Source organism: Rattus norvegicus, chromosome 1, assembly GCF_021556685.1.
Source record: "Rattus norvegicus strain SHRSP/BbbUtx chromosome 1, alternate assembly SHRSP_T2T, whole genome shotgun sequence".
Lineage (NCBI taxonomy): Eukaryota > Metazoa > Chordata > Mammalia > Rodentia > Muridae > Rattus > Rattus norvegicus.
In genome coordinates, this window is record NC_141534.1 from 30,619,403 (window position 1) to 30,639,173 (window position 19,771).

Below are 19,771 nucleotides of genomic sequence, written 5' to 3' on the forward strand. Positions count from 1 at the left end.
TGCGCAGCGCGCGGCAGATTCGAAGCTCGGCGGGGCGGGGCGGATTGCGAGGCGCCGCGCGACTCGGGCGGCGGAAGTAGATTTGTCCGGGACTCGGCCAGGGTGGATCTTCGTACAGCTGAGAAGACTGTCCCACAGGGCGCCGAGAGGCGACCGCGACCTCATTCTGGCTGGCCGCATTTCCTCGGCTCCCGGCTGCGGCGCCATGGACGACGCGGTGGGCGACCTGAAGCAAGCGCTTCCGTGTGTTGCCGAGTCGCCCGCGGTCCATGTGGAGGTTTTGCAGCGCAGCGGAAGGTGAGCTGTGAAGAGTCCGACCATGCGTGGTGCGACCCGGTCCGATCCCGCCACCGCGTGACTCCAAATAACACGACCTTACCCCAACTCTTAGGATCCCACCCTATAGCGCCCTACCCCTCAGCACGGCCCCACTTCGCCGGACCCGAGCAGCCCGACATCAACCCACTGAGTAAGACCTGACATGACTCCACCCTAGAAGACCCTAACTGCATGATCCGACTTTACCTCCATCCCACCACACGTTACTCTTGAGTTTCACCTCTCACATTGCTGCATATCCCTTCCAGACCCTACCACACTCTCTGTCAGGACCCCTAGGTCTCAACTGACTGGCCTGTGGAAGCACAACCTAAGTATGATACGATGATCTCCAGGTAGTAGGACTGCACCTGCTCAGCGACAGAGGTGATCTCCAGTCAGTTGGGGGTGCAAGAAAGTGCAGTGTCAGTAGAGCACGGAGGTGAATTAGTAGTTTGCTAAGCCTTAATCTGGTGGCAGATCTCCTGTTACAAACATACGTACTCCAGGTTAGACCCTATAGCTGTGCATTTTCAGGTTTTTCTTAAAAGGGCTGCTAACGTGGATTGAATGTTCATTATGTTTTGGGCTTATCCCAAACACTGAATTTTTATTCTCATAGTAGCATGTCAAGAACTTGTAGGTCCTCCTTTTTCTAATTAGGAGCCTGAGGGTGGCTGATGGTGTGGCTGCAAGCCTGGGTCTCTACAGTTGATCCCAAGATGACTATGACTTTCTTGTGTATATGTAAGGTCTGAGGGAAGCAGGGAGGGGTGGGGATGGGAGAGGGAGACAGTGTGTGTGTGTGTGTGTGTGTGTGTGTGTGTGTGTGTGTGTGTGTGTGTGTATTTGAAAAAAGTTCTGTCTCAGCTTCCTGCATGCTGAACTTACAGCCAGACCTGGTATACATTAGTGCATTTCTTAACTAAGTTATTTTGTGTATGTTTTATCTCTCTCTCTAGCACTGCAAAAAAAGAAGATATAAAGCAGAGCGTTTACAGGCTGCTCAAGAGGCATAACATTGTGTTTGGAGATTACGTGTGGACTGAGTTTGATGAGCCTTTTCTAACTAGAAATGTTCAGTCGGTGTCTATTGTTGACACAGAATTAAAGGCTAAAGACCCTCAGGTAAATTGCTTGTTCATAGTGCTGGTAACTGAGTCCTTAGGGAGCATGAGGTGACTGCCACAAATAACTAATTTTGATAGCAGGTTCCTTACCTATCTGTTGGTTTTGGTGGCTCTTATGACCTAAGCAACAGATTGCATAAAGTCACATAATGCAACAGATCTCACATGGGAGGTTTATTAGGGAGAGAGAAGCCAGAGGCTGCTTCTGGGTGAAGGTGGAGGGGAAAAAGAGCACAGAGAGGAGGGACTGACCTTTCATAAGGGATGTGACACACGTGCATGGGAAGGGTGTGTGACTAGTGGGAGCTGGTGATGACTTACCCTGCTGTCCTGGAGCTGGTGCTAGAGTAGGGCTACTATGTGTCAGGATGCTCCTGACAGAGCCAGGAACAAACAGGAATGAGAAATTGACAGTTGGGCTACAGAGCTATAGCATATCAGGCTGTGCCTGAGTACCTGAATGCAGCTCTGTCCATGAACAGGTGTTGTGTGCTTGGGAGTACATTAAGACAGTAGATCATGTGGAAGTTATGAGAGGGGCCTGTTTTATGGAAGCCCTTCATCTCATCTCATGTACAGATTGACTTGACCACTATCTTCTGATCACATATAGGAAATTGGGAGCTTTGTGTTAGCAGTGTCGGTATACTAGATAGGACAGTCTATCACCAGGACGAAAACACCTATCCCTAAGGAGGAAGCATCAGTGGCTGTGTGGCTCTTACCTTTCACAATGAACTGGTTTTGAGGGCTGAGAATACAGCTAGTGAAACCTTTTGCCTAGTTTGCACTGGGTTCTTGAGAGATAGTTTCATGTACTGTGTGCTCAGATGCTGATTGCTGTTGCAGAGATCTGGTTGCAGTCTGGTTTTTAGTATTGTCACAATACTTGGAGATTCTCCTGCGTCACTGATGTGTAATACTTCTGATTGGTTAATAAAGAGCTGATTCAGCCTATCGCTGGACAGAATAGAATAGAATAGAATAGGGCAGGACTTCCAATTCCAGCTAGGGGACCCCAAGCAAAAGGAAGAAAGGCAGAGAAAGATGAGCAGAAAGGGAAAGGAAAACGACCAGGAGGATTCACCGTGAGGAGAGGATAGATGGAACAGGAACAGCCAGGGCAAGACCAACGTGACAGGCAATGCCACATGACTGAGAAGTAGGCCAGGCCAGCATGGTCAGGATACCATAGTATCTGCCTAGCTTTTATTAGAGCTTGCAGCTTACTAACAAATTTATTAGGTCTCCATGTCATTTAGTTGGGCGTTAAAATGGGCTAGAAAAGGCATAGTTACTTGGGTGTAGAAGAAACTCCACTCTCAGTGGACATATCTGACAGCATTCCCTTGGTCAAGGCTAAAGTCATCAGTCACAGTGCATGTGTCCTGTGCCTTAATATGATCCCATGGTAGAATTGCACTTTATTTCTCATTTTGAAACTCAGAATCCTACTCTGATTTTGGGAAGAAAAAATATTTGGCCATTCTAAATGAAGGACAGACATAAAGATGCCCTAGTGGGAAAAGAAATAGAAAGGAAACCATGTGGATGTATGGAAAGCCATTTCTGCTCAGGCCCACTTGACTGGACTACCTCTGAGTTTGGTTGTAGAGAACTTTGTTCTTTATATAAATGTTGGCATTAACTTCACAATGACAAAGAAAGAAAAGAAAATCACTTAAAAATTAATTGTGTTGGGGTTGGGGATTTAGCTCAGCGGTAGAGCGCTTGCCTAGCGAGCGCAAGGCCCTGGGTTCAGTCCCCAGCTCCGAAAAAAAGAAAAAAAAATTAATTGTGTTAGGAATGGTAGAGCACACCTCTTTAATCCCAGTGTTTGTGAGGCAGAAGCAGTTCCATCTCTGAGTTTGAGGCAGCCTGGTCTACATAGGCACTCCAGGCAGCCACTCCTACATACCAAAACCCTGTTTTCAGAATTGGCGGGAGAAATAGGTAAACACCTTAAGAGCTAATCCTAGATCAGAAAAGAAATGCTAAAGTTTTCATCTAATCTGAGAACTGGTTTTAATAACACAGTCCCTTGATGTTTATTTTGGACTTGCGCACATATAATCCAAGTAAAGGAGTGCTCTCATTGCATAGCTGTTTTCTTTTTACCTCATCAACAGCCCATTGATCTGAGTGCATGCACCATTGCACTTCACATCTTCCAGCTGAATGAAGAAGGCCCCAGCAGTGAAAATTTGGATGAAGAAACAGAAAATATAATTGCAGCAAGTCACTGGGTTTTGCCTGCAGGTACAGGGTCCTGACAGTAGGGTAGTGGTGGAGGGAGGCAGCCAAGGAAGTCTAGGGTATTCCATGTCACTTAATGAGATGATTTGGTTCTTTGGTTTTATAAGATTTTAAGTTGATTTATCCCTTTTGAAGTAAATTAAAAGGATCTCACTGTATTAGCTTTCCATTGCTATAAGAAATACTTGAGACAATTAGCTTATAAGGAGAAGAGTTTATTTTGGCTTACAGTTTTGTTCATGAAATAGTGGCTCCATTGCTTTGTGCCTTTAGCAAGGCAAAGCATCATATGAGAGGGAAGGGTGGCAGAGGAAGCCTGTTCAAGGCCAGATGCAAGAGAGGGAGCAAGAGGTCTGTGCGCCCACAATGTCTTCACAGACATGATTTAAAACCTCCTGGCCTGTCAAAGTTCCACTACCTCCCATAGCTGATGATCAGGCCTTCAGTATGCGGGCCTTCAGGGACTACCAGAGACTTAACTGATGGTGATCGCCGCAAAGGAAGGAGCACATTCCTGAACTGAGGCTGTTGTTTCTGTACACCTCACAGACTGTGTCTGACTAAGGATGTCAGGTGCAGTCCTTATCCCTGCCTGTGGGAACTGTTCAAAGCTTTTTTTTATTATAAATATAAAGGTTATGTGCATATTTTATCTGAAAACTAAATGGTCAAAGGTGGATTAAAAACCTTGGGTTGGGTTAAAAATTTCTGGGGTTGGGGATTTAGCTCAGTGGTAGAGCGCTTACCTAGGAAGCGCAAGGCCCTGGGTTCGGTCCCCAGCTCCGAAAAAAAGAACCAAAAAAAAAAAAAAAAAAAAATTTTCTACAACGCCTGCTCGATTTGTCTCCCCTACCAGGCAGTTCTTGCCTGCCATGACAATGCTTCTCTGAAGACTTTGCTACTGAGTTCCAATAGGTAGTAGCCAGGAATTATTAATTCAGTCACCAAGTTTTATGTTTCTACAATTTGTTTTTTGATTGTTTAAAACACACTTCAATAACTTAAAGGGCATGTCTAAGACAAAATATAAATTGCAGCACTCAGTGAAAACGAAAATACAGTGCACTATTATTTATGGAATACATTAGTCCAAAAAGGAAATTTATAGGCTTGCATTTGAAATAAATATCTTAGACCTGGACTTTTTCCTCTAGAGATACTGATAAACGGATGAAAAAAAAAAAATAAACCCAGAGAAAGCAAGAGGATGTAACAAATGGCAAAACTGGAAATATTGAACAATGACATTTTTCTGGAAAATATTTTAGTGGTTGGATATTTCATACATGCCTATAATAGTTTTTGATCAGCTCAACTCTGTCCCCTTCCCTCTAATTCCTCCCCTGTCCTCACCACCATTTTTGCCTCCTAACATCATGTGCTGCCTTTTGTTGTTGTTTGTTTGTTTGTTTGTTTGTTTGTTTGTTTGTTTTAAACCAACTGGATCTACTTGGTGCTACATCTGCCCTGAAGAAAACTGACTCTCCTTCCCCTAGCAGCCATCCATTGCAGTAGTTCCTGAGATAGGGGTGGAATTTCGCAAGCCACATCCGACAAATACTGCGACATCCACTAATTCTAGCTCTTAAAATTGTTTTCCCTTCCATGATGCCCCATGAGCCTGAGGGTACCATGTGATATAGATGTCACATTTAGATCTAAGAACTCCACAGTCGGGCTGGAGAGATGGCTCAGTGGTTAAGAGCACCCAACTGCTCTTCCAGAGGTCATGAGTTTAATTCCCAGCAGCCACGTGGTGGCTCACAACCATCTGTAGGGAGATCCGATGCCCTCTTCTGGTGTATCTGAAGACAGCTACAGTGTACTTATATATAAGAAATGAATAAATCTTAAAAAAAAAAAAGGAACTTCACAGTCTCTTATTCTAGACCTGCTGTCTGTCTCTGTGTGGCAGTTATATCTATTACAAAAAGAGGCTTCTCTGATGAGGGTCAGAAGATGCACTGAGTGTAAAAAGAGAAGAGCTAGGGGTGGGGTGGGGGAGTTTATTACTATATCTACTTAACAAATAGTATTAGGTTCTCCCGTAGCCTGTGACCTAGTCAGCCATGGAGTTTAGTCCAGGGTTGAGTTCAGTCCTGTGGTTTCAGCTTTAAGCACAGTCACACAGTGATTGGTTACTCCTATACCATTTAGTCCACTAGTGCACCAATGGGCATTTCTGGCCAGGCCAGTCAGAACTTATTGATGCTTCCAGGGTTCATAGCTGTGTAAACTGTGTAAAACTGTTGATAACTTTCTCTTGCAATAGCATGCAGAGAACTCTAGCACTGTGACAACTACTAGCCTAGAGGATGGGGAGAATTCCTTTGTAAAAGCAATGACCCCCGAACATGAAGAGCAATTCATTTTATCTCGCTTACATTGGTGATTGAACTCAAAGCCGCACATAAACTCTAAGTTTCATGTCAGGTCCTCTTTGTATGTTTGTTTTAAGATAGGGTTTCACCCAGGCTGTCCTTGAACTCACTCTTAACCCTGGCAGGCCTTGAACTTGTGATCCTCCTCCTTCCTCTTGAGCTAACTGACTTGGTGAAAATAATCCTTTTATTTCACATATCTGTCAAAATCATATGACTAGCATTTATTTAAGATCTTTACTTTTAAGAAAAGTTGAACTTTGGGAAAAAAAGATAAACCATTTGCTGTATCAGTCTTGATCTGCAGTTGGAAAGCATTGGTCTCAAATTCTTCCTAAAATTGAGCTTTTTGTCTTATTCTCTTTGACAGCTGAATTTCATGGGCTTTGGGATAGCCTCGTGTATGATGTGGAGGTCAAATCACATGTAAGTTTTTTTCAGAATATATTTATTGTCTTGCTTTCCAACCTCACTATGTTCTGCAATTCAAGAGGGATTTTGGAAATCCTGTCCACCAGTGGCCCACATCTGAGTGCCAATCCATCAGAGGTTCTCCAGCAGAGAACTAATCCTTTAGGTAGAAAATGGTCAGAGACTAGCTCTTTGGGGGGCATACTAGGAAACTGTCACTTGGCATCTGGAAGGCACTCCTCGGGCTTCTGACATGAGGCATAGCATACCCTCCTACCTGCTCTGTTGTTTTCAAGGAGGGAGTTTTCTGTCTTCTAAGGACTTTGGACATCTTAGTACATGTTGTCATTCTAAGTAAAAGTGATGGTTGTTTTTCCTTAGCATGGTACCAACCAGGATTTTACCTTCTCTCCTTTTAAAGATGTCTTCTAGAACATGAGTAACTGATAGGAGGTAGTCTGAGTGTCAGGAGGGGCAGACCTACATAGCATGCTTTTGTAAACCTTTGCTTACAGGTGCCTGATCTGCCTTTCTGCCTTTTCTTATTAGCTCCTTGACTATGTGATGACCACCTTACTATTCTCAGACAAGAATGTGGACAGCAACCTTATCACCTGGAACCGGGTGGTACTGCTGCACGGTGAGGTGGGCGGGTTTTCATGTGACAAAGTGAATGGCCTGGAGTTAGCTTGTCATTACAATGATTCATATCTAGTCCTTCTACAATGTTATAGCCCTTTCTTTTCTGAAGTCATCAGAATTGTTCTTGGATATTCCATGTATGTGAAACTGATTCAGTTAACTAAAATCTGACAGATTTGTTAACCAACCTTCTCTTGGAGGAGGCAACTTGTTTGCTTTCTTCTAACCTTTTTTATATGAAATGGTTGCTTGTTTTCCCAACTGAACATAATTGTTTAGAATAAACAAGTCAACTTTCTTTTCTTTGTAATAGTCCCTGTTTCACTTCATGCGAGTGAACTACAGGAGCCATGTTTCTAAAGAAATTCCATCAGGTTCTTTTTAGAAGGAAATTGTTGATTTGCTCCCACTCCCATTGCTGTATAGAGCTGGAACAAAATAAAGACATCACCCACAGCCAGGTAGTGGTGGCACACGCCTTTAATCCCAGCACTTGAAAGGCAGGCAGATCTCTTGTGAGTTCAAGGTTAGCCGTGTCTACAGAGCTGGTGGGCTCCAGAACATCCAGGGCTGTTACAGAGAAACCCTGTCTCAAAACAAAACAGTAAAAAAAAGACAACCACAGCAAAAGAGAAGCCTAGGTTAATTACCCTGGTTATGCCAATTATGATTGTCAGATTGCCCAACATCATTTACAAAGTATCATTTAAGGAGCTGGAGAGATGGTTAAGTAGTTTAAGAGAACTCTTGCTTTTGCAGAAGACTGGGATTCAAGTCCCAGCACCCACATGGTAATTCACAATCATCTATAACTCTAGTTTTTGGGGATCTGGTAACCTTCTGCCCTCTGAGGGTCCTGAATGCAAGTGTTATACTTATATACAGGTTAAAACAAAATACTCGTACACATAAAATGTAAATAAATCCTATGGTAGAGTAGACCTTTTATCTTAGCCGTTAGGGGCAGAAGAAGTGGGCAGATGTCTTAAGTTTGAGGTCAGCTGTTGCTGCTATGCTGTTTGGGGCCTGTGGTGAAGCACATGGGAGAGCAGTCATCACATTGTAGCCAACAGTGAAGAAGAGACTAAGGTCTCTCGATCCCCTTCAAGTACATACCTCAGTGACCTAAAGCCACACTTCACCTTTCACTTTCTGCAACCACCATGGCACCACTCTGGGGACCAAACAACCTTTAACAGATAGTCCTAAGTGGCGTTCCAGATATAAACTGCTGTTGGTCTAACATGGGGTTCCTTTGCATTACCTGCAGGAGTGGTCTTGTACCTCCATTTACCAGGAAGGCTATATTTGGCCTTAGGAACGTGCCTTGAGTGTGGACTTCATAAAGGAAGTGTGGAGACTAGGGCTGGTGTCACCGAAATGTAGACCAGACATGTAGTGTGTACTCAATATGCCTAGAGGGGCTAAGAGCCAGGAAGCAGTTTGTCAGCTGGGAGACCAGAAATAGAGACCATATTAGTGAAGTCCAATCAGGGCTACATGGTGAGACTCTAGAGCTTTTAAGCTATAACGTAACAATTAATACTTAGAGTAATAGCAGTGATAGCACTTAACTATGCTTAAAAAGCAATGACTTGACTATATTTCCTGACTATTATTGCAGGTCCTCCGGGTACTGGAAAGACATCCCTTTGTAAGGCATTAGCCCAGAAACTGACCATCAGACTGTCAAGCAGGTAACTGACAACAGAGAGGAAAGAAGCAGGCATGGGAGTTGTGACATTTAAAATGTTTATTTTCGGGGTTGGGGATTTAGCTCAGTGGTAGAGCGCTTGCCTAGCAAGCGGAAGGCCCTGGGTTCGGTCCCCAGCTCCGAAAAAAAAAAAAAAAAAGAAAGAAAAAAGAAAAAAAAATGTTTATTTTCAGTCCTGATGCATGAGTTCCTCTCCTTGGATGTAGGTCAGTTCATTCTTCTATACCCAACATGGTCTCAGGTTTGATTCAGTCTTGTAAAGTACCCTAAGGATAATAGTGGCAGCCTAGCACTTCAGCCTGTGTACTAAAAAAAAGTTTCTCTGCCTCTGGTGTCACATTCCTGGGTGACAGACAGGTTGTCTGTCTGTGTGTTTATCATTTACTAGTAAAAGGACATTGATGCCCCTGTGGTTATATCTTGCCAAGGACCAGCTTGGAGACAGGGTGTCTGGGAGCAATGAAAACAAGTGACTCCAAGTCAGATCATGGGTCCAAGCCTATGTCCTGCTGAAATGGCTTTCCAGAGTCTCTTTTTGAGACAGCTAGCTTTCTGTTCGAGACAGCTCTCTGCTAGTAAAAATTCTAAAAGTTCTCTGACCAAAGTCAGAAAAACTGCTATAAAAAATTCTTGGATCTTCTGATGAAGTCAGAAATACCGCTAAAAAATTCTAAAAATAATTCTTGGGTTTTCCGATCAAAATCAGAAAGCAAAAAACGATACAACAAAAAATTCTAAAAGAGCTGTGTATGCTCTTCATAGATTTTCCTTCTAAAATCAGAAATCCTGTTAGAAAAAATTCTTGAAGAGCTCCACAGTGTCTAGGGTACCTTAGTTTACAGTTGAAAGAGGCCTGATGGACAGACAGCCAGGGTCACTTAGAAAAATGTGGGAATTTGTGTTTATCTCATAAGTTAAAAACAGCGTATACATATATATATATATGTATATATGCATATATAATAATTTATATATAAATTATTTCTCCCCATTCTGTTAAATATAATGTTTTAAAATTAATTATATTTAATATTTACCTCAGGCTCTTAGTTATCCCTTTGTCATGGGTTTTTCTTTTTCTTTTTTTGGTTGGTTGGTTGGTGTTTTCAGATTTATTTGTTTGTTTTATGTCTATGATCACACAGTCACTATCTTCAGACACTAGAGGAGGGCATCGGATCCCATTACAGATGGTTGTGAACCACCATGTGGTTACTGGGAATTGAACTCAGGGCCTCTGGAAGAGCAGTCAGTGCTCTTAACCGCTGAGCCACCTCTCCAGCCCTCTTTGTCATGTTTTTAACACCCTTCTCTACACTTTGTAAGCAGTAAGAGTAATTAGTGCTGTGGTTTTAAAATGGAATACTACTGGTACTTTTTTTTTCCATCTTGTTGCAACACGGATTGAAGTTAACAACGCAATATGTTGCCACTTCACCCAAAAATGGTGTTTTCACTCTGCCCCTTCTCGATGGCTTAGTGGGGTCACTAGCAAAAGCTCACTGATGAGTGCTTTGAAAAGAGGACCTACTGGCATTTCTTAAAAGCAAGGAATTCTTCTGTGGACCCATGACCTGAGAACTATGAAGAGTCTGGGAAGCCTGATCTGCATAGAGAGCTCTAGGACAGCCAGAGATATATAAACGGTTTCAAGGGGCGGGGGTGAGGGGATATATCCTAGGAGCCTGCTTCTCTCCCCTTGCATAATGATACTCGGTGTGTGCTATTTCTGGGTAGAGGGCAGTGAGTGACATTTTAGACTTTCTCTGATTAACAGCATTAGTGAGTTTTGACCCCTAAGTACTCCAAGACCTGAGTCTATGGGAAAAAGAATTGTCACAGCACTTTGGGGTTTATAGAAGAAAAAACTTATTAATGCTCTTTTTTTGTTTTATTTTACTTTTTGTTTTATATTGGAAATAAAAGTTATAACTGATTAAAATGAGAGGTTTTGCTGTTTGATTCAAATGAGGATATGGGGAACTTGACTTACTTTTATCTGGACCTGTTATTGCATCCTATTAGATTTTCTACAATTATTAATTATATGGAGCTGCTATCGTTAGGAATGGGGGGGGTCAGTCTCAGAATGTGGGCAGTGGAAGAATGTGGTGTCAAAGGCATTCGTTGTAGTTTCCTTATCTCTCCTCTTATCATCTTAGGTACCGGTATGGCCAGTTAATTGAAATAAACAGCCACAGCCTATTTTCTAAGTGGTTTTCAGAAGTAAGTATTACATGTTTTAATTGTTGAAACAATTAGACATAGTTGGGAAACAGTGTCTTCTGTCTAGACTAGATATTCCAAACACATAAGCTTCTGGAAAGAGGTAGGTGAAATGAGAAAGTAAAAAAATACCTGATTCTGGTCAGAGATGGGCTCCAGAGCTAGAGGACTTGGAGGCAGGCTGAAATGAAGGGGCAAACCCTCTGAGGACATGTCCCAGACCTCCTATTGGGTAGGGTAAGACACCCACTAGGCATTCAACAAGTTCCAAACTCTGTGTTCTGTAGACTGCCCTTTGTCAAGAAGCCTTCATACTCATGTACTCTGGATCTGAATTGAGGTGTCCCCTAGTACAATGTAGTGTGTGCAGCTGAGTCCTGAAAGCAGACTGTATGCATAGGGCATCTATCTCAGTATGCTCTTGGGTAGGTGTTAAGACAGGATATAGGCAACTGGGAACAGAGCACCTGTGATTTTCCCCTCATCAGTTTCTGTGTTGCTACCAGTGGTTTGCCTTGTTCCCAGGGAAGTAAGTTTACACAGGGGATCATCAATGGGGTCACTTGCACTGTGCCTCCCTGAGCAACAACAGATGCAGTCTCAGGTCTCCACGTCCTAGAACGCAGCAGCACTTGTGCTGATCTCTAGAGCCATCTCTAGATCTCGTGTTATGCTGGGAGTTTTCTGAGGGGCCATCAGAGAGATGGCTACAGTTGTGATGCTTTTGTGCTCCTGTATCGACTACAGTTGGCACCACTAATAAGAGGACTTTGGTTTCAGAGTGGCAAGTTGGTAACTAAGATGTTCCAGAAGATTCAGGACTTGATTGATGATAAAGAAGCTTTGGTGTTTGTTCTGATTGATGAGGTAAGCACTCAAAGGTAGTCATTCTTTGTCTGCATTGCCTCTTGCTATTACTGCCTGATCCCTCTCATTTGGTTAGCTGTGTTGCGAGCTCTTTTCTATGGATCTTTTCCTAGCACCCCGTGCATTGAGTTTCTAGGAACAGCAACACACATAGACACATTCATTCTTTTATTCAGTCAGTTAACACAATCCTTAGCTGCCTGTGAAGTGCCAGTTACTCTTCCTTTTGACCTGTTACTCTGTCCACACAGGTGGAGAGTCTTACAGCTGCTCGAAATGCTTGCAGGGCAGGCGCAGAGCCATCAGATGCTATCCGTGTAGTCAATGCTGTGTTGACTCAGATTGATCAGATTAAAAGGTAACACTGGGATAAATAGTACATGAGTAATGATGAAGAAATGTGATGGGCAAATAATCTTAAGATTACTCTTAAGCAGCTTGGTGACTTTATAATCATTTCCCTCACCTTGGCTTTTGCTATCTGTCTCCCTACAGTCTCTGAGGAAGGTGCCTTCCACAGCCTGTCTGAAACCCTCACCACTCTCTTTTCTAGCATCACTCCCAGTTCTGTGTGCCCAATTCCAATAGTAGACCAGAGAAACATTAAATATCAAACCTCTTACCTATGTCCTGTCTCCAACTGATCAGCTTTCTATCCCGCTACCCAGAATCTCTGTCATACTGACTGCACTCTTCTTCCCGAGATCCCCTGATGGGCTTCTCCCTTGCCTGCCTAGGATCCCCTATAATGCTTCTGATCTTCCCCACCTGCCTGCCTGGAGTACTCCATTAGGTTGGTTGTCTGCCCACCCCACCCCCCATCCCCCAGAAGAGGCAGTCATCATCTTCTTCCCATTAGTTAAACAGTGATGTGGACAGAAGGACAGCACTCCTTGTCCCTTTTGCCTTTATTATGCTTAAGGCCGAGAGTCTCCATTGCCTCAGGTTCCTCACTAAGGTTGTAGATAGGGTGGTCAGGGATGTCGCACAAAGTGAGGTCTTCCCCAAAGCTCAGGTAGGTGAGACAAGTCCAACAGAGTATATATACCACAGCTTTCCAGACACAAAAGCCTCGGGAGTGTCTGTTGAACATAGACCTGCTGTAAGCCAGGAGCGGCTGACTAGAGATCAGGGGCTCTCCGGATAGAAAGGCTTGGTGGAAAGCTACTCTGGCATAGCCACCAAAATAAAGCTAGCTAGGCTCTTCCACACACGGACCTACTGTCCCTCCTACCATGTACCTGTCAAATAGGGCAGACAACTGAGTCTTTAAAGCACATTGTGTATTGGGAGCCATTTACCACTTCTGAAGCAGAGACAAAAAGAGGAAAAGTCTGCCTGCCAGGCAGAGTGAAGGCAGGTCAGGGCCTGTTGGCAGGTTTCCCAGCCTGCTGAGGCATGGAAGGATAAGAAGAGGTGCACCTGAGACTCAAGGCCAGGGGCTGAGGATTCTGTTGACCTTGGTGGAAAGAACAGAGGTTTGGGGGCATAGGAACAAGTGTCTTGTGTTTAGGAAATTGTTTCTGTTAGCTTGTGTCTTTGCTGCCCATGGAACTGAAAGTGTAAGGCGGCTATGAGAAATACACTCGCTGCTGCATTTGTTAACCAAGCAGCCCTCCCATACCTGTCTCTTGTGTCTTCTTTCTGTCTTTCCTGTCATCACCCTCACTCCCACTCAGAAGACCATTTGACTTTGCACGGTCAGGACTGGTGTAATTGTGCCTAGTTCTTTCTTACTCATTACAACAGGCATTCCAATGTGGTGATTCTGACCACTTCCAACATCACTGAGAAGATTGATGTGGCCTTTGTGGATAGAGCTGACATCAAACAATATATTGGCCCCCCCTCTGCAGCAGCCATCTTCAAAATCTACCTGTCTTGTTTAGAAGAACTGATGAAGGTACCTTTGTTTGTTTCACTCCTGACCATTACTAGGTTTCTACATGTTAGTAGTTAATTGGCATAGCTTAATGTATACTACTTCTAATAGACGTTTTATTATAGGCTTCCTACGTTGGAAATTATACTTATGTTATATCTATGACCCCTATGGGGTCAGTATTTTTTATATTTATTTCCTTTAAGAGTTAAAAAAATTTTGAATAAGCCTGTAAAATAATGGTTTTGTATAGCACATATATACATCATACATATACATACATATATATGTGCTATACAAAATGTGTCATTGTACCATTCTCTTAACAATGTTTCTGTTCTTCTGGTACTTTATGATTAACACTTTTCAGTATTTGAGGTACCAGTGTGTAGAAGGTTAGTGAGAGGGCTATAGACAGACTATTAAACACATCCTGGTTCTGAGCCAACCATAGACTATTAAAGTGACCAGTCTCTTAGTCTATACAAAGGACAATGAAAGTCTTGCTTCACAGATTACACTGACGGAAGGCCAAAGTTTTTGGAATACCATCTGACTGAAAGTTATAGTAACTGAAGTTCACAGACCTATGACTGACTGAAAGCTGTGGTTCTCAGACTGCATCTGATTATAGAATGTAAGGAACTTGGACAGTAACCAAGCAAGCAAACAAGTAGAGATTTATAATGATTGCTGTAATGGAATTGTCCCTAGCCAGCAGAGTGGAACTGTCCTCAATGGATCCTGTAGCCATTACCTGACACTTTATAAGATAGTAGACCTTACCGTGAGTGGCTTGGTCACTTTTGGGCAGTAAGAGGGAGCCAGCTCAGTCAGGAGCCCAATAAGGTACTCAAGTTAACATTGTCTTGAATTGGCAACTTATCCTAGCGTCAGTGGGGGTGGGGCATCCCTGGAGCTTCGTTACTACTGGAGCTTAGCGTGCGGCAGGCCCAGTGAGGAAGCTAGAAGTGTTAGAGGTCAAAGACACCTTTGATGTGCCTTTCAGCCCTCATAGTGTTACATTTATCACTTATGCCATGAATCTAGAGTCTAGAATTCCGAGGTGTTTAGCCTAGATTTTGAGGGAGCTAAAACCAGTTTCTTTGGTCATTTTGTGAAAAATTTAGAGTTTGGGAGATGGTTTGTTGGATAGAGTGCCTACCACTCAAGCACGTGGACTAGAGTTCAGGTTCCCAGCACCCACGTAAATGTGGCAAACCTACCTATAATCCCAGGAGTCAGGAGAAAGGGATGGAATCCTTGGAGCAGGCCTGCTAGCTAATTAGTCAAATTTGTGAGCTCTGGGTTCAAGTGATAAATCTTGCCTTTTTCTGTAGGACGGAAAGCCATTAAGAAAGACATCAGCTTCTGGCAAAGCATACTGATCATGCAAGCATACATGCATACACACCACACACACATGCATATGCAAAGAAAGAACAAGATACTCAGACACTGATATGACTTGGGCTGGTCCTGAAGGCAGATACTATGAAATTGGATCTCAGTCTACCAGGAGCTCGCAATCTGGTCTCTTGTGAGGTGTGCCCACCTGTATAAGTTCCCTGGATGACCTGAAACAGTCCCTCGTACAGAAAGGTAGAACACCAAACAGAAACCTGTTTCCTAAAGTATGCATAGAAAGCTTCCGTGGAAGCAGTCAGTGCCACCCTGAAGGCTTAGTGTGGCAACTTGACAAAGCCTTCAATCTATGAGAGAGAGCTTTGGGGACCTACTGCCTTATCTGTCATTCTAATAAACTAGTCATCCCTGAAGAGCGGACTAAGAGTCTTCTTTTGAAGACAGCTGTGGTCCTGGCTCTGCAATCCAGTTCTGCTTCTCTAGGTTCGACATGTATTTCTAGAACTAAGGCAGCAGCTTAATACTACCCATCATGGCCCCCTACCCACTCCCCAAGCCCTGACATGAAGCCAAGAAATACCTAGGCCAAGAGCTCAGATCTGGCGAGCTGCTGACCCTGAGCCATGCTTTATTATCTGTATACCAACCTTTGAAGAAGCACGGGCATGTTGGGGAAGACCATTAGAATACACAGCTGTTTTCTAGTGCCTGTGTTTGAGTGATTATTTTGGACTTACATAAGTCATGACAGTTTGTGATAGCCCTGGAAGTACTGGTCCCTTTGGCTCATGGTGCCTCTACCTTGTGTTATGTGGATTCTGTCGTAACTACACTGCTTCTGTCCCCCAGTGCCAGATCATATATCCCCGTCAGCAGCTGTTGACCCTTCGAGAGCTGGAAATGATTGGCTTCATTGAAAATAATGTGTCGAAGTTGAGCCTCCTTTTGAGTGAAATTTCAAGGTATAAACTGATGTCTTTTGGGTTTTTTCAGGAGAAGATTTCTCTGTGTAACAAGCCCTGGCAATCCTGGACTTGTTTTGTAGATCAGGCTGGGATTAAAAGCATGCACCATCACACTTCACCTGGTATCATTTTTTTATCCAAGAAAAATCACTTGCTGAGGTAACTAGGTATTGTGATTTTCTTTGTAGGCCAGAGAAGGCTCTGGAGGTGAGCTATCCACGGGCACTGCAGAAATAGGCATGAATAGCTGGCAAGGGCAGCGGTGGCCTGCAGCTGGTAGAAGGAACGTGAGAAGGGAAATAGCTTAGCGTTGCAGAACATCAGGGCCTTCTGGGCAGTGTGTTGGCAATATGTGGGAGACGACTTCCCACTGATCACTGTGGCAGTGCTAGAGAGGCAGAGCAACCGGGCTGTGAACTTCACTTTCTGGCCAATTTGGACTTCATTTGGAAGCCATGGAACATGTGGAAGATTTTGAGTGAAAGATTAACATAAAGAACGCCATGTTGTTAGAGACGTAAATCAGTGAGGAAGAATACAGTTCAGAGATTTCTGTAAAAATTTAAGACCTGGTTGGGGATTCTGTTGGCAGCTTTGTGCCACCGTGTCTTCCTCCACACCTGATGCCTTTCAGGGGGCACTCGGTCCTACAGCCTCAGTCGGAGCAGGAACCAAAGGTGACAGATCATGTTGGGGAAGAGAGAGGACAGCACAGGGTCACACAGAGCCCCATGCTTTGGGGTTGTCTTGGCCAACATAGAGAAATCATCCCTGAATTGTATACATTTGTGTATGAAGTTGATGTCTGTGAATGATTATTATGTTCATACAGGAAGAGTGAGGGCCTCAGCGGCCGGGTCTTGAGGAAACTTCCTTTCCTGGCTCATGCGCTGTATATCCAGGTAAGCTTCCCTTCGCCCTGGGTAGTGGATACTCAGGTTCCTCACCCACCCATACTGCTCACAGGATTCTGGGGTAGTGTCTTAGTTTCTATTCCAGATGCTATGATAAAAGTTCTTTAAAAATTAACTTACTAGAGAAAGAGTTTATTCTAGCTCACAGTTCAAGGCCACAGACCATCAAGGGCTGAAAGTCAAAGCAGCAGGAACTTGAAGCTGCTGGTCCACAATCAAAAGCAGAGAATGAATAGTGAATAATGGATGGTGCTGCACAGTTCCTTTCCCATGTATACAGCTCAGGACCCCAACCAAGGAGTGATGCTGCCACAATGGGCAGGTCTTCTCACCACAATTGATGTAATTGGGATAAGTCTCTAAAGACATGCCCAGAGCCTGTCTCTCCCAGGTGACTTTAGACTCTGTCAAGTTGACAATACTGTCCATCATAGATAGCAGGTATTAGGGAAGAAATGGCTCCTCTAGGTGTCTGCTCATACGTGCATACCTATACATGTGTGGTGCTTACAGGTACACGTGTACCGCAGGGCACTGGGGAACTTGTGGGTAGAGCCCACCTCATCCACTTGTGCCTCATGAGCTTAGTTCTGCTCACACTCAATGGTGACCTGGAATCACTCCCTTCCCTACCCAGAGCCAGACCCCAGCACAAGCCCATCAGCCACACAGTTCTCTTAAATCCTAGTATTCTGCCTGACCAGTGGTTGGTACACCTGCTGTGTCGACGTGGCCATCAGTAGCGCCCTGAATGTGAGTGCTTTGACACAAAAGGGAGAGCTTGATGTTGGCTATATAGTGATTCTCAATTATAAAGCATCAGTGTTAGGCCTCACAGTTCGAGGACATTGGGTCAGCTCTTTGTAAAAGCTTCCAAAATGTCAGACCTTGAGGCCCTTTATTCTGTTCCCAACAGATTCTTTTCCTTCTTCGCAGGAGGATGAGTGCTGGTCTCCCCTGCCTAGGAAACAATGAATTATATCACCTTTACAAACCACAGCTGGGTTCCCTGTTGTGGGCCTGAGGCCCTGGGCTTGTCTGCCCTACATAGAGCTAAGCCTCTTCCTAATTCCACAAATGTATAGGTGGTAGCTGTCATGCAGCCCCACTAAAGCCCAGGTCCACTCAGTAATGGTCATTTCTTTTCAGGCTCCCAGCGTCACCATCGAGGGTTTCCTCCAGGCCCTGTCTCTGGCAGTGGACAAACAGTTTGAGGAGAAAAAGAAACTCTCAGCTCATGTTTGATCCTAGACATCCATATCTGTGGTTTTCAATGGACAGGTAGGAGGTGATACCGTCTACCTCACAGTGTGCATCAGAAATGACTAAACCATGTAGGTCTGCAGGCCAGGCCAGACAGATGGGTGTACAGACTTTGTCAAAAGGACTGTTTGTGTTATTTTACAATGCACATTGAAAGGCAAACTGCCTGTCTTTTTCACTGTTTTTAAAAGACAATTGATTCCAGTCGTTTACATCTATGTAAAGCCCCATCCTGACTCTAGCCTGTCAGACACAAGATGTTAAAATTTGTTTAAAATAAAGGGAGATCAAAACAGCTTTCCTAGAGCAAGAGGAGTGCTGAATAATGCAGTTACGGCACTGAAAGATGGACTCTTGCTCCGGCTAGAAGGGAGCGGCTACTTCCTGGCAGGAGTCTGCTTCGGTTAGCACCGGATGCTGTGGAATGGGTGAGAAAGACGTGCTCCTGTGATACAGAAACTGAGAAAAGGATTGCAGATAAGAAGATAAAGACTTCTGTGATAGCGATCAGATGTTGTGTTCAGAGGAGCAGTACGTACTTTCTATGGTCAAGAGAATCAGGCAATGTGTGTTTTGTTTCTCCAGTAATTTTACTCATATTTCAAGTGAAAATTCATGTTGTCAAATATAAAATAAGTCAATGTGTGTTGCACCTCACAGAATACCATGTTTTACTTCATCTTCTGCTAAAAGTTTAGCATTAATACTTTGTACGTGAATACACTTTTAAATGGAATGCTGCCTTTGTCATAGAATTTTTTGTAATATTAAACTTGTTTTCAGAATGCGCTTATTCCAATGTCTGCTTCAAGTGCTGTGAGTTTTACTGATGGTGACTGGCACGCTCGCACAGCATTAAATCTGTGTTCCCGAGAGCTCATGGTACAGCCGTGTCACTGGCAGGACTCACCATCCTGCCAGTCAAGTTTGAGAGTGGTGCTTCTGAGACACCACAGGCATGGCTGCTGCCCAGCTGCTCAACTCTAGCTCCTGTTGCGGACAGGGCGTTGGAAGCAGAGCCCTGCCCTTTGACTCCTTGGCTCCCAAGGGTGCTTGGCTTTAATTTCCCCCTGGGAAGCTAGGGATGGAGCTGTGGCTGCAGTAGTGGGCCACTTCCTGCTTCAGCTGACCTACTCATGAGTCCCAGTACTCTTCCCCTTTTAGGAATAAAGTTTTCCTTTGTTGTTCTGACTACTCTCACTCATGTACTTACAGAAGACGTGTCAAAACCTTTCCCTTATTTTATGTTACCTCTAATAAACTGAAAAGGAAAAAAGTTAACAAGAATTCTATCCAAATTCTTGAAAAAAAAATTATTAGTTCAAAAGAGAATAGTATAGTCCTGACACAAAAATACAGAGACATTAGAAAATATCAGTTTTTTAAATGTTTCATTTATTTGCAAGTATGTCTATTCGATATGCACACATGTGGATG

The 19,771-nt window shown here is 43.8% G+C and overlaps 1 protein-coding gene and 1 non-coding gene across 6 annotated transcripts in view; one reads left to right on the forward strand and one right to left on the reverse strand.

The window, feature by feature from the left end:
* Window positions 1-41: 41 nt before the first annotated feature.
* Window positions 42-19,771, forward strand: part of Trip13 (thyroid hormone receptor interactor 13) — a 45,115-nt gene continuing 25,385 nt past the window's right edge. Inside the window, exons 1-13 of one of the 5 annotated variants that reach the window (XM_087650837.1) lie at window positions 42-469; window positions 1,281-1,446; window positions 3,578-3,707; window positions 6,456-6,511; window positions 7,046-7,136; window positions 8,763-8,835; window positions 11,015-11,078; window positions 11,859-11,945; window positions 12,197-12,303; window positions 13,695-13,848; window positions 16,042-16,154; window positions 16,990-17,059; window positions 18,221-18,352. In XM_087650837.1, the coding sequence (XP_087506963.1) occupies window positions 7,061-7,136; window positions 8,763-8,835; window positions 11,015-11,078; window positions 11,859-11,945; window positions 12,197-12,303; window positions 13,695-13,848; window positions 16,042-16,154; window positions 16,990-17,059; window positions 18,221-18,316 (840 nt within the window). In that variant the 5' untranslated portion in view covers window positions 42-469; window positions 1,281-1,446; window positions 3,578-3,707; window positions 6,456-6,511; window positions 7,046-7,060 and the 3' untranslated portion in view covers window positions 18,317-18,352. 5 annotated transcript variants of the gene reach the window in all.
* On the reverse strand, window positions 10,240-10,377 carry LOC120100379 (small nucleolar RNA SNORA21). The gene has a single exon (XR_015655811.1). It is a non-coding gene; the product is annotated as a small nucleolar RNA SNORA21 (small nucleolar RNA).